Source organism: Trematomus bernacchii, unplaced genomic scaffold, assembly GCF_902827165.1.
Source record: "Trematomus bernacchii unplaced genomic scaffold, fTreBer1.1, whole genome shotgun sequence".
Classification (NCBI taxonomy): Eukaryota; Metazoa; Chordata; class Actinopteri; order Perciformes; family Nototheniidae; genus Trematomus; species Trematomus bernacchii.
Window position 1 is genome coordinate 151,371 of NW_022987696.1, and position 14,970 is coordinate 166,340.

Genomic DNA, 14,970 nt, shown 5'->3' on the forward strand with positions numbered 1-14,970 from the left:
ATGCTACGTCATAGAGTGCCGCCGAAGGACTGTTCCAATCTCCAGCATACTTGGAATTCCACCGAAGCCGCGTCCTTGGTTTGGGGGAAATTTCGAGGCTGCACATGGGTAGACTTCGCGTCCTTAAAATCCCCACAATGCTTTGCGCATGGACCAATTTCCACAAATCTGTGGCGGAAGATGTAAGGCGGGGCCTCTCATATGACGCACACCTGCACACTTGCTAGCCTGTTCCACTCTTTGTTTTCCGAATAGCAGGAAGTATTCTTGCCTTGCTTCTGAAGCAAGATGCTCGGCTCGGCTGTGCTACCAAGCCAGCATCCTCGCGATTGAGAAACGGCCACTGACTCATTCAGAGTCAGATTTACAAATATTATATTTTGACCTTAATCGAAATATTCGGTTATTTTTCAAAAGCTTTTTTAGTCTGATGCTTCGATTCATTTTAAACAGACCGTTCAACAAAAGGATACCCAAAATCTAAATATTGGATTGTTCTTTCTTAGTAAGATCCCATGTTCATTACACATGTGGTCTTACCTTGACTTGAAGATGAAGTCCATGCTATCCTTCTGGACAACAATCTCTATTACTTTTTTGTAAAAGTCCTCCTTATCTTCCTGTAGTTTCAAAAGTCTAGTTTGTTGTTTGCGTCTACCGTCTCTGCGTAGAATAACAATAGAACCTGTGGGCTCACGTGCGCCCCCTTCAGTGCGGCAGAGGTTATGGCTGCCTCTCCTGGTGCTTTTTTCATTGCCGTTGTATGATGAGACCAGCGAGCCTAAATATCATATATACGTGAAATAAGTTATTTAGAGACTATGGATGGCGAGGATAAATGTAATAAAGGGATCTACAAACATTACATTGGTGACCTACAGTGAGATGGTAACAGGCATGCGCTCCAGCCAGTTTCTGTGGGGTGACGCATTCTGAGGTGAGGCAGATCTCATCTGTGCCTCACCTCACCCCACAGTAAGCAAATGAGCCTGGCTTGAGCGCGCTCACAAAATAAGTGCCCGCGCTAAATTAGTGCCCGCGCTCCAGCAAGTTACTGTGGGCTTACGAGAGGCAGAGCTCGTCCCTGCCTCACTCCTCATCGCTCCCATGTAGTTGTAGCGGAGCTCGGCCAATTTGCTGATTTTGACTATAAAAAGAGATTGGAATCAAACAGGAATCACACTTACAACACAGATCAGTGGAGACATTTTATTATTATTATTTAGTTTTTCTTTAGTTGTTTTTCTGTTACATTGGAGTATGATAGGTGAGGCTCTGCCTCCCCTGACTGCACGTCGCTGGAAGTAGTAATAGTAATAGTAGTAGTAGTAGTAGTAGTGGTAGTAGTAGTAGTAATAGTAGCAGTGGTAGTAGTAGTAGTAGTAGTAGTAGTAGTAGTAGTAGTAGTAGTAGTAGTAGTAATCCATAGGTTCATCCAATGTATCTGTGTCCTCTTTGAAATGATTTCTGATCATCCATAAGCAATATCGAGATTGATCCACTCTGCCCTGCATTTCACATGCGCGCAGCCCCCACCTTTTCTCTTTACAATGAGTGTGTATGTTGGCCTCCCCCTTCGATTCTATTGGCTCTAACGGTCAGAAAGAGGTGTCAACCATCAAAATTGAGCAAGGGGGGCCAGAGATATGGAAAAAAATCCATTTTCACCCAAATCACCTCAGAGGTGGGGTGGTTTTGGCTAAACCTCTCTAAAAAGGTCAAATGTCACTTGTTTTGCATCAATCTTGATACAGGGTACTTATTATATGTTGTACTTTGGATTCCTAAAGCTTTTAGTCTACTAACCCATCATCCAAGGGTAGTTTTCACAATCTGTAAAAAATAATATTTTGGACGGACACGATAATTTACAGTTTTTTACTATGTAAAATCTGAATTTTCTTTAAAATAAAAAACATTTATATTGATTCTGACACTTCTACATCCAACTCACAGATGTAACCTTGCTTTGATAAAAGAAATTATTCATATAACCCTTTTAGAAGTTAGGTTGCAGTCATTTGTTTTGGGCATGTCATTTTCGAGCCTGAAACATGAAAAACAGGCTTGCTGCTTAACAGGTTAAGATGTAATAAACTTTGAATGTTTTATGTCCATGTAACGGGAAGAAAGTCAGCTAACTGATATATATTTTTTCAAAAATAAACCACAAAGCTAGCGCTGAGCCTTTAAATTAGCCACGAGCGGAAAAATGCTAACGCATTACTGCACCGAAACTCACTCGTAACACCCTTATTACTTATCGTAGCTGCACATCCAACCCATCGATTAGGATCGTAAGAAGACACAGATGATAAGAACTCGCGACTTTATAAACAAAAACGTACACCAAAACATGTGGCGCTAGGTAGCTAAAAACGCTAACATGGCTTACCTTGGTCTTTGTCTGGTCAAAACTGGTCTTGAATGGCATTAAAACGATAAAAACGCTGCTGCAGTTAATCCATAGGTTAATCCAATGTGTCTGTGTCCCTTTGAAATGATTTCTGATAATCCATAAGCAATAAACCTGCTTTTCCGTTTCCAGATGTCAGAGCGAGAGATCGCTTCACTCTGATGCAAACCTGCATGCGCGAAGCCCCCACCTTTTTGTGTTAACGTTGGTGTCTATGTGAAAACCCCCCTTCGATTCTATTGGCTCTAACGGTCAGGAAGAGATTACAATCACCAAAATCGACCAATGGGTTCCAGAGAAACGGTAAAAACGCCCATTTACACCCAAATCACCCCAGAGGTGGTTTCATTTTTGCTAAACCTCTCTAAAAAGGTCAAATGTCACTTGTTTTGCATCAATCTCGATACAGGGTACTTATTATATGTTGTACTTTGGTTTCCTAAAGCTTTTAGTCTACCAACCCATCATCCAAGGGTAGTTTTCACTATAAGTAAAAAAGGATTTTTGGACGGACACTATATATGGTCATTTGTTCTGGGAATGTCATTTTCGAGCCTGAAATCTGAAAAACAGAACAGGTTAATATATACACTGACAGTAGATGTGATACCATGAGCTGCCACAGGATGGAGCTGATGTACAGCTAATGATTCACATCAACTTCTCTCCCTTCCTGTTCTCTGTGGGGACTTCCGGTGTCAGAAGTTACTTTCACTTTGTTCCCGTTGTGACCTTTATATATACAGTCTATGGTTGTGACGCAGAAGTTTTCCTCGTCGTTAAACTCTTGGTAAGTGACAGTTTTCAGAGTGAAATGACTCTCAGCTGATCTCTGCTCTCACCTCAGACTCATCTCTCTCATGTGTTTATTGCTAACAGTTATTTATATTATTGATAATAACAGCTGCAGCTGCTCCATCAGCATGCTAACAACATGCTAACATGCTAACTCAAATCAATACTTCAGGAATGAGACAGACTGAAGAGAGTCTTATTTTTATATGTTTTCTGAGGTCAATAAATCAAACATTCAACACAATATAAAGCTTATATTAAACTGTTTCTAATCTATAAAAATCAATACACTAAATCCAAGTCAATAAAATATATGTTTTGATCAATTAAATTATTTATTTATAAATAAATCTATATATATATATATATATATATATATATATATATTTATATATATTGAATTCAATAAAAACGTTATATATTAAAGTATTATTAAATACATTAAATTAATAAATATTTCCTAAATAGATAAAATCATTTTTATCACGATAACATAATAGTATAATAAATACTAAAAATACTTTTAAATCAATACAATATTCATTTATTTAGAAAAACGTTTTCAAATCAATAATATTGTTTTATACAAAATATTTTATCAGTAAAATTACTTTTTAATAATTAAAATATAAATGTAATAAAGCATTTTTTAACTTCTTTAATACATTAAATTAAAACCTTTGAAATGAAGAGGGATATTTGTTTAATCAATTAAATACATTTTGATAAATTAATAATGTTTACATCAATTACAAGAATCATAAACCTCAGGTCAATAATCTGCTTAGAAAGCTGAGAGTGAGGCTTGGTTTCTTTTTCAGAAACAAGTCCTGTTTCTCACTTCTCAGGAAAAGGCTCTGTGACCTTTTGACCTCTGCTGGACTATGGTGATCTGATCTATATGAATGCACCTGCCCATTGCCTGGAAAAGTTAGATGCTGCCTATCACAGTGCTCTGAGATGTGTTACTAACTGTAAAGTATTAACTCAGGTTTGCCTTCACTTACTCAGTAAGTGAAGGCAGACCTGCCCTAGCATACAGGGTACAGTGATGGGTTAATACCTTACAGTACGTCTTACAGTAAGGTATTAACTCATCACTGTACCCTGGAGGCTCAGTCATTGGTACATGTTCATCTATAAAGCCATGCTGGGTAAACTACCACCTTATATATGCCAGTGTTTCCCCTAGGTTTACTGCTTTGGGGGGGTGGGCATTGGGATATATCTTTTTTAAACCCTCTGGAGCAGAGAGAGAGGAGCTGTGGATTATTGTTATTGATTAATGCATCAGTGTTTCTTAGGGTCAAAAACACTAAACTCACAACTTAAAATGAAAGCGTTTAGTTTATTTAAAGTGGACCTATCATGCTACATTTGAATAATATAGTGTAGGACCATACCTATATAAGGCATATTTATACTTTTTCTTTTTCAAAATACCAAACAGATCATGCATTTTAGCCATGCCTCATTTCGCTAAATTTGACATTTTTTAGCTCTGTTTTAGCAAGGGCTGATTCAGTGAGAACAGCACCACCTACTGGCCTGGCATATGTACTACAGCGTCTCCAGTGCTTTCGAACGGCAATGGTCGTGGCTGTCTCCTCCTGATTGGTGGAGTTGGCCCAATAGCCGTAGCGCCACCGTCCTGACGTCAGGACAGTGTTCAAATCTGGATCAGTTTTTATCAGATCCGTTGCAGCCCCTTTTTTAGAGATTTGGGTATGGAGGAAAATAGAGAGGGTTGTGTTTTCTGACACTTGGTGAGTTCCCTGGAACACCGGGGACACATATTCATGTAGAAAAGACGTACTAAAGTGCATTTTGCATGACCGGTCCCCTTTAATAAAAGAGCACATGTTCAATGTGAAAAGTGACAGTAGATATAGATTAGTTGCAATTTGGTGCTATATATATGTATTTAAAAAAATGTTTATAAAAAAACTAAAAAACACTTTGAATTTCAGGGGGGCGTGGGGCTCCGTTGGCAATGGTAGGGGAAACACTGTATGCTCTGATCACACAGAGAGTCGCAAGTAGCTATTGCCTGAGATCTCATGATGTGGTTTTGTTACATGTGCCAAGTGCTAGGACTGACTTAGGGACGAAAGCTTTTAAGTGTGCAGCTCCTCTAGCTTGGAACAGTCTGCAAAAAGAATGGAAAATTAGCAATTTGGTTCCACTGCATGTTTTTAAAGCTCGGATAGATGCTTTACAATAGCCGCGTTCACACCAAGTACTTTGCCGTATTTAGTGCCGGCACTCAGAGCCCCGGCACTTATGACCCCAGGGCATTTAGTACAGATCGCGTTCACACCGGAGTACTTTTCCCTGAGGGAAGATTACACAAATGAGCCTCTGACGTCACTTCTTCTTCTTCTGCTTTGGGTTTACTGGCAGGCAGCAAACAACTTCACGGCGTATACTGCCACCCGGAGTCCCCGGCCGGAAGTCCCCGGAGTTGGGGAAGGCTTCAGTCGAAGCTGCTGGGACTCCCAGCAGCTTCGACTGAAGCCTTCCGAGTAAATCCCCAGAACGCAGACACCTCCTCATCTCCACCGCTCCCATGTTTTATTTTGTGTTGCCATAAGTTAGTCTCTCTGCGTTTCTGCGCTGGGCGAATGCTAATGCTAATAATGCTAATGCCAGGATAATAAAATGGCGGCTCTACAAAACATTTCAGAGTTGTACGGGGCGTGGTTTGCAATTCGCCCAGCCAATCAGAACTGGGGCACTTCTTTCCCCCAGGAAAGTACCATCTCTCAGCAGGCACTAAACATGGGGGTAAAAGCTCCCGAGATTAAGTACTCTTTTTGGTGTGAACGCGACATAAGGGGTACTAACGGAACTAAACGCGAAAAGTACGGTGAAAAGTACTCCGGTGTGAACGCGGCTAATCTGATACTGTTGGTACTTGTCAATGTCGATAGCTATGTAAATGTGGCCCTGTAACTTTGCTGTATGATGTCCTGTATTGTTTTCTGTTGTTTTATGTCTTCATGTGGAACCTACTTGCTGCAGGTCTCCCTTGAAAAAGAGATCAATGATCTCAATGGGATTCACCTGGTTAAATAAAGGTTTGAAATTAAATAAATAATCAGTGAATCAACACGATAATACACAATTTATTATTTACTTTTTAATTCACATCATTTATAAAATAAATACATTTTTTTTATAAAATGTGTAAATCTGACAAATATTTTTTTAATCAATAACGTCGATTTTAATTTGAAATTATTTTTTAATCAATCAAATTTATTTTAAATTGAATTGTTTTGTTTTTCAAATCAACATTTTAACATTCCATTTGTTTTATGAATGAATAAACAAATTTCACTCGGGTTCAGGAGTCATTTTGCTGACTCATGTTAACGGAGAGGAGACGCCATCTTTATCTTTTTCTGATATCAGTATTAGGATGCAGCAGCAGAGAGCTGGACCTGAAGCTGGACCTGAAGCTGGACCTGAAGCTGGACCTGGACCTGAAGCTGGACCTGAACCTGGACCTGAAGCTGGACCTGGACCTGGACCTGAACCTGAACCTGCAGATGGACCTGGATCCAGCTGTGTGTCCATGAAGAGTGACAGGTCTATGGATCACCCTCTTACCTTTAAATCTGGACGTCCTGCAGAGGGAAGGTGAGAATGTAAAAGTGTGTCACGTGATCAGCTTCTTTCTGAGGAGTTCAGAGTTTCTTCTCCCGGATGCTGGGACATTAGCCGCGTTCACACCGGAGTACTTTTCCCCGTACTTTTCCCGTTTAGTTCCGTTAGTACCCCTTATGTTGCGTTTACACCAAAAAGAGTACTTAGTGCCGGGAACTTTTACCCCCATTTTTAGTGCCTGCTATAGAGGTGGTACCAAAAAAGTACCAAAAAAGTACCAATTTCTGATTGGCTGGGCGAATTGCAAACCACGCCCCGTAAAACTCTGAAAAGTTTTGTGAAGCCGCCATTGTATTTGTGGCATTAGCATTATTAGCATTAGCATTAGCCCCGCACACCAACGGAGAGAGACTAACTTATGGCAACAGAAAAAAAAACATGGGAGCGGTGGAGATGAGGAGGTGTCGGCGTTCTGGCGATTTACTCGGAAGACTTCAGTAGAAGCTGCTGGGAGTCCCAGCAGCTTCTACTGAAGCCAGTCCCCAACTCCGGGGACTCCGGGTGGCAGTATACACCGTGAAGTTGTTTGCGGCCTGCCAGTAAACCCAAAGCAGAAGAAGAAGTGACGTCAGCGGCTCATTTGCGTAATCTTCCCTCAGGGAACTTATTCCCGTGTGAACGCGATCTGTACTGAGTGCCCTGGGGTAATAAGTGCCGGCACTAAGTACGGCAAAGTACTTGAAAAGCGGTGTGAAAGCGGCTATTGTTCTGTTAGCTCTTTGGTTCTTCTAACTTACTCCATCTTTTCAGAGATGTTTCTTTGATTCTTGTGTTGTTGTTGTTGTCGTGTTGTGTATTTTCTGTTGTTGTTTTTGCTCTGCTAGAAGTCAGATGTCCTCTAGTGCAGGGGTTCCCAACCTTTATTGTGCCAAGGACCGGCAGATACATTAAAAATAAATCGCGGACCGGTTGTCAATTTGAACTGATTTTAATATTTACTCACCAGCAGGTGGCAACAGAGGCTAATTGTATTTACAGGGTTCCCGCAGGGTCTTAAAAAGTCTTAAATCTGATAATCTGAATTGAAGGCCTTAAAAAGGTCTTAAATATGACCAAAAAAATAAGAAAGGTCTTAAATATGATTTAGAAGGTCTTAAAAATGATGGGATTTGAAAGGTACTTCTGTGTTGCGATCGCGTCTAAATGTGTTTTGGGGGAAATGTCCGGGCTGCAAAGTAACCTGTACGGTAAGAGCCTTTCAGTTCCCCCCAACAATCGGTATTGAATTAAATCAACATGGAACCAGTAATCACTAACTTTGTTTCCCCCGGCCCCTTATTGGAGAACACCCAGCTAGTAACATAGCAACCAAGCTTCAGCTAGCGGCAGTCAGAAACTCATGTCTCTTCGAATCTACTTAAAAATAAATATGGGGAAGTGTAAGTTCAACCGTATTTGGTTGGAAAACATCGAATTTAGTGCTTGGTTGAAACCAGTGGAGGGAACGTGTTTGAAGCCCGCTGCAGCTTTTGCAAAAGAAATTAGCGTTTGTTTTGCTAATGCAGCGTTAGCTAGTGCAGCGTTAGCTAGTGCAGCAGCTCCCGCAACAACACCGGGGGACCTCCGGGCGACGTGTGGGTACGTCAACCCTAAAAAAAAAGCGGAGGTGCTATAGACGCTAAATACCGTAGCTAAACACCAATCATACAACAGCAACGATGAAAGATTGTAGCCAAGGCAGCAGAGCTCTGAATATAGCTCTTGTCACTCTCTCTCACTCACTCACTCACTCACTCACTCACTAGAGATGGGCGAGTCCTGATTCATCCGGATCATTAACCCGGATCCTAGCAATGAGCTGGTCGTGACGAGTCTCCCCTCTCCATTAACCCGAGTCCTTGAGTCCCACACTTGGTGTGACGTACAAATTAAAACTATAAATTGCGTCACTCGCTACTCTCTTTATAACATGTAAAATCACATTACAACGTACCCCAGTCCATCTGCCCTTTAGCAAGTAGGATAGCTGCCAGAAGTGATCGTTTGGCTCAGGGGAGGGGGATCAGTGAAACTTCCTGCAGACTCGTGGGGACTCAGAGGAGCCGACGGCTCCAACAGCAGATTCGCAGATTCGCAGATTCGCAAATCCTGACTCACTTTGCAAAACATAGCAGACTCGTGCGGACTCGGAGCCGTAACCATATAGCAGCAGATCCAGAGATCCAGCAGACTCGTCCTCATGCACGAGTCAACAGCAGACTCAGATTCGCTAAATCGCAAAATAACCCTTTTTTTTGTGATCAACATTTTTTATTAAAGCAAAATACACTGTGTAGCGGAGGTTAATTATAACGTCAGTTTAATAGATAGATAGATAGATAGTACTTTATTGATCCCAAATTGGGAAATTGTTGTTGTTACAGCAGCATAAAAGGCATTTTACAATAAAACAAAACTACAAAATATACAAGAATAGAAAGAAAAATAAAATATAAAATATACATGTCGAAATAGAAAATATACATGCAGATATTATATATATATATATATATATATACAAATATATATATATATATATTCAAAATATATGGAATAATAATATGCTCGTGAAATGCATCAACTTTTCGGTTTCACCGATAGGATTTCTACGGTCTTGGTGATGCTGACTCAAATGACTCAAATGACTCGTATGATCCGGATCTCTTCAATGACTGACTCAGAAGACCCTGAGTCCGTAAAATGATCCGGATTTGCCATCTCTATCACTCACTCACTCACTCACTCACTCACTCACTCACTCACACACACACACACACACACACACACACACACGGGATGCTCGATTATGGCAAAAATCATAATCACGATTATTTTGGTCAATAACTGATATCAAGATTATTAAATACGATTATTCATTGACTTTGAGAACATCCATTTATTGAACTTTAAAACAAATAATAATTTGAACAGTATCTTTTTAACTGTTGATTATCCTGAACGTATAATTCAACTGAAAAACCAATACAAAAATAAATTAAATAAATTATACATTTAAATAAATAATATCAAAATAATAAATACCAATAAACAAGATCAACAAATATTTTGGAGCGCACTTCCACAAGCTATTAAACATATATAAATATGATAAATAAAAATAAATTAGACTAAAATTAATTTGATCAAATATGTTGTAGTGCACTGTCACAACCTAGCAAAGCAAAATCATTTCGTAATTGTGGCAGGCCAAAATCGTAATTTGCGATTAAAATACGATTAATTGCACACCCCTAACACACACACAGACACACACACACATACACTTTTTGTCTAACACGCTCACACAGTTCTGTACTGTTATGCCTTTACATTTACTTTGTAAGTAATTATGGGACGTATTTCTTCTTTCATAGCAATTTTCCTTCATACTTTCTTGCCGTGAAATAGGTCTTAAATTCTATTCAAAGTGGTCTTAAAAAGTCTTAAATTTGAGTAGGCGAAACCTGCAGGAACCCTGATTTAACAGCCTGAAAAATACCAATATGCATCCAAAACATATTAACAACGTTTAAAGGTGGGGTATGTAATTCACTTCAGAAACACTTTTTGTTATATTCCGTGGAATGCTCTTAACCTCTTAAGCACGGCGGTCCCCCCATTGGACCCCTCCCACCGTTTTTTTTCGAGACAATGTCTCAGGGCTTCTTAACATTTATGAAACTATTAATGTGTAGCACCAGATTAACGGGAAGAATCTCAGCTAACTGAAGATATGAACCATTTTTACCAAAACAAAACACAAGTCTCATAAGAAGTGTCTAAATGACCCCTGAGCGAAAAAATGCAAACTGACTTTGGCACACAATTCAAGATAAAGATACCCTTATTACTTATCGTAGCTGCACATACAATATACCCGATTAAAGCTGAGACTCCACTGATTATTTAGGTATAGTATCATCACTGAGCGATCCGAACTTGCGACAGGGGAAGCAAACACAGACATCACAACACGTACCTTTACGGAGCTTTTACGGCAGATCGTCTCACCGTAGCTGTCAATTATTGTAAAGACGTGTTCAATGGCATTCAAACGAAAAAAAAAAATGCTACAACTGTTGATCCATAGGTTGATAATGTACCTGTGCCTTTGAAAAAATTATTTATAATCCATAATTCCATTTTTATGTAAAAATCGGAGCGGAAAAGTTAGCTGCTAATGGTAGCCACCAGAGTGTATGCAGCTTCCGGTTTTGGTCACGCGTCACTCTCACTCCTTATTTGTTAACGTTTTGGTGTGTATATAACTTTCCCTCGATTCCATTGGCTCTAGCGGTTATAAAGAGATTTCATTCATAAAAATCGAGCAAGGGGGGCCAGAGATAGGTCAAATCCACCCAAATGACCCCAGAAGTGGAGTTTTTTGGCTAAATCTCTCTAAAAAGCTCAAATGTCACTTGTTTTGCATCAATCTTGATACAGGGTACTTATTATATGTTGTACTTTGGATTCCTAAAGCTTTTAGTCTACTAACCCATCACCCAAGGGTAGTTTTCACTATAAGTAAAAAAGAATTTTTGGACGGACACTATAATTTACAGTTTTTTACTATGTAAAATCTGAATTTTCTTTAAAATAAAAAACATCTATATTGATTCTGACTTTTCTACATCCAACTCACAGGTTTATCATTACTTTGAGAACAAATATTATTCATTTAACCCTTTTAGAAGGGAAGATATGGTAATTTGTTCTGGGAATGTCATTTTCCAGCCTGAGACCTGAAAAACAGGCTCAGGGCCCGATAGCAATGAATACATGAAATGCTTTGACAACAAATCCATAAATAAATATCATCTGTGGAAGCTGTAGTACTGTAAAAAGCACGACCAATCATCTGAGCCGGCCCGGCTAAAATAACTGGATGGCCTACCTGCCTGTCAGCCTTCCATCTGTGCACAAACTTATCTCGTGCCCTCATTGGTCATGTGCGCGTTCTTGTGTGTTGGAGGGGCTCTGTGAGGAAGTGGCAGATTTTCTCCGGTTGTGTATTTTCAAATTCTAGCGATCTCGAGCTGGTTTCTCAAACTTACCTACCCCACCTTTAAAACCAGGATACAATTAAAACAAAAAATTAGGACCGCTTTACAAATATTAATATAATATATAATATAATATAGCCTAATATAGGTGGCAACAGAGGCTAATTGTATGTAACAGCCTGAACAAATAATAGAACAATATGCATCCAAAACATATTAACAACGTTTAAAACCAGGATACAATTCAAACAAATTAGGACCACTGTACACATATTGATACAACTGAAATGTCAGTGAGACCCCTGGGCTTGTTTGCCAGCCATAATAACGTCATACCGGGGCGTGATCGTTGACAATGAAATGCGCAGGGTATTCCTCACGTCCAGTCTGCTTCTAAGTCTGGTCTTAGTGGCCGTCATGGCAGAAAAACCTGCCTCGCACAGATATGACGTTGGGAACGGGAGCAGTGTCTTCAAAGCAAGTGTGCCGATCTCTTTGTATTCTCCCGACGCTTTGATCCAGAAGGATGTCAACGATGTTGAATTAAAGAGTGTTTTCAGTCCTCCGTCGTTCATTAGCTCGATCAGCTGATCGTCTTGTTGCGATGGGAGCTGGTCTCGACCATCGTCATTTAGAAATGGATCACGCATCCATCCTTTGCCATTCCTCGGGTCCTTTGCAGATGGAAAATAGCGTTCAAACGCATCAGACAGTGATAGCAGGTGGCTGTGTATCAACTCGCCAAGTCCCTCGGCTTCTTCCGAAAAACTGGATAAGTTGCTGAACATGTCAAAAACACCCCGGTTGGCGCAATGTGCCCAGGTTCCCAACTTGGCTTTGAATCGGGCGACTTTTGGCATTGTCAGATTTAATTGGTAAAAATGTCACTCAAGTAGGCTAGTTTTGCGAGCCAGCTCTTGTCACTAAAGTCTCGTCAGGGCTTTCCCCTTCGACAGCCACCTCACCTCTGTATGTAGAAGAAGGCGTCTGTCATCAGCATCCATGTCCTCGCACAATAATTCAAACACCCTCGAATTCAGGGCATGGGCTTTGATGTGGTTAATGACCCTTATTGCATCATTCAAGACTGTGTGCAGTTCAGGGGACATTTTCTTGCTTGCCAGCATCTCGCGGTGTATCATGCAGTGAGTTGCCTCGCATTCCGGTGCCACTTCTTTCACCCTGGCAGTGAACCCCGACAACCGGCCGGTCATCGCAGCAGCCCCATCAGTGCAGACCCTGACACAAAACGCCCAATCCAGTCTGCCTGCAATGTATTCATTCACCACTCTGAATATTTCTGAGGCGGTGGTTGAGCTTGGAAGTGAAAGACAACAGAGCAAATCTTCCTGCACCTCGTCTTGATGCACATAGCGCACATAAACTAACACAACTGCCTTATTTTCCACATCAGTGGATTCGTCCACTTGAATTGCGTACCATTGAGATGCTTTTATTCTGTCCAACAATTGCCCTTCAATATCCTCGGCAATATCATCGATCCTCCTGGCAACAGTGTTGTCCGAGAGTGGAACATGTCTGACCATCCCAGCTGCTTTTTCTCCAAAAAGTTCACGGCAGATGTCTTTGGCAGCGGGCAGTATCAGCTCCTCTCCTATTGTAAAGGGCTTTTTAGCTTTGGCTATTCGGTGAGCAACCAGATATGAAGCCCTTGTTGCAGCGACGCTCGTTGACGTTGTGGACTTTAACACTTGCTTCTGCCCATCCAACTCACGTTTTTTCCTTTAAAAAAACTCAACTGGTTTGTCAATCAGAAAAGGATGTTTGGTTGACAAGTGCCGTTGAAGTTTCGATGGCTTCATTGCTTCATTACAAAGCATTTCGGCACACACAACACACAATGGTTTTGGCGCCAACGAATCGCCCGTTGCAACAAATCCATATTTGATATACGAGGAATCGTATTTGCGATTAAAGCTCGTTTTTTTCTTTTTGGTAGCATTTTCGGGTTGTGCCACACCATCTCTTTTATTGGAATAGCCCGCAAAGAAGCGGTTCATGGAAGCGGGCGGGCGGGCGTGTCGTTCATTCGTTCCGGTGCACTGCGACAGCATTTAGCACTACATCGAGATTAAGATTAAACTAACTTCTTTTGGGAACACATATATCTATGGAGTTAGCCAGATGTGTGTAAATTACTGTTCATGGTAATTTGAAAACAAATGCCGTTGTTGGACACACCGAACATACACACACACGGCGGAGCTGAGCAGATCACATACACACACACATCATGCGCCTTTGTGACCAAACATTTCCTTCATACAACGAGTAATAGGGGGAATAATCGGGCAGTTCGATGTGTGTGTGTGTAGAGGTGTGTGTGGTTGAAACGTAGCAGCCTGCAGTGGTGAACACAGTGAAGGCGGTGTGTACGCGCTGGTGCTGCAGCCATTTCATGAAGTGAAGGAGGTTTTACAAATAAAAACATAGCTCATGGCACAGAGCACACGCACCTGTAACCTTGGCTGCTGTGCTCTCAGTGTGTTGTCTCCCTGCTCCTGCCTGTTGGCGTCAGCTGATAGAGGTGTTATGATTCTATCTTGTTATCCACAATGTTGATTATTCTCTCATAGCTAGCTAAATACACGGGTCTGGGGGAGAGTTCTTCAGAATTGATTGTAGCATCTCAACCGTGTGGTCAGACCACGGCCCGTGACATGTCTTGTGAATTCTCCGGCTGAAGCTCCAAATAAACCGTCAGTGTTTGCCATCAAAAGCTCCAGCTCTCCTCGTGTCTCTTTGAGTCCTGACTCCCATTGCTTCAGTAGTTTCCTCCACAATGCGTAAATCGTGAGAGAATTATAATATATATGGTGGAAAGTAATGCGTAAAAGGTAAAGGTATAAATAATAGACTCAGGGACAGTTTCAATCAGACTATTGACCACCTGAGCTCTGTGAAGAACATCCATGAGAATTCATCTGTTCTCATCAAACTATTTATTTATCTAAATAGTTATCACCGTGATAAACCTTATTTAATTTAATCTTACTGTACAATATTACATTTTACATTCTGTTCTTGTATATATCATTTTCTATTTACGTGTATATAGACTAAATATAGAAACATTTAAAGTAA

The 14,970-nt window shown here is 40.6% G+C and overlaps 1 protein-coding gene across 4 annotated transcripts in view; it reads left to right on the top strand.

The window, feature by feature from the left end:
* Positions 1–3,151: 3,151 nt before the first annotated feature.
* LOC117489249 (NLR family CARD domain-containing protein 3-like) overlaps positions 3,152–14,970 on the top strand; it is a 46,300-nt gene continuing 34,481 nt past the window's right edge. For 3 of the 4 annotated variants that reach the window (XM_034138445.1, XM_034138447.1, XM_034138448.1), the window contains exons 1-2: positions 3,152–3,206; positions 6,629–6,856. In XM_034138445.1, the coding sequence (XP_033994336.1) occupies positions 3,166–3,206; positions 6,629–6,856 (269 nt within the window). In that variant the 5' untranslated portion in view covers positions 3,152–3,165. The remainder of the gene's footprint in view (positions 3,207–6,628; positions 6,857–14,970) is intronic. The other variant, XM_034138449.1, reaches the window with a different exon arrangement.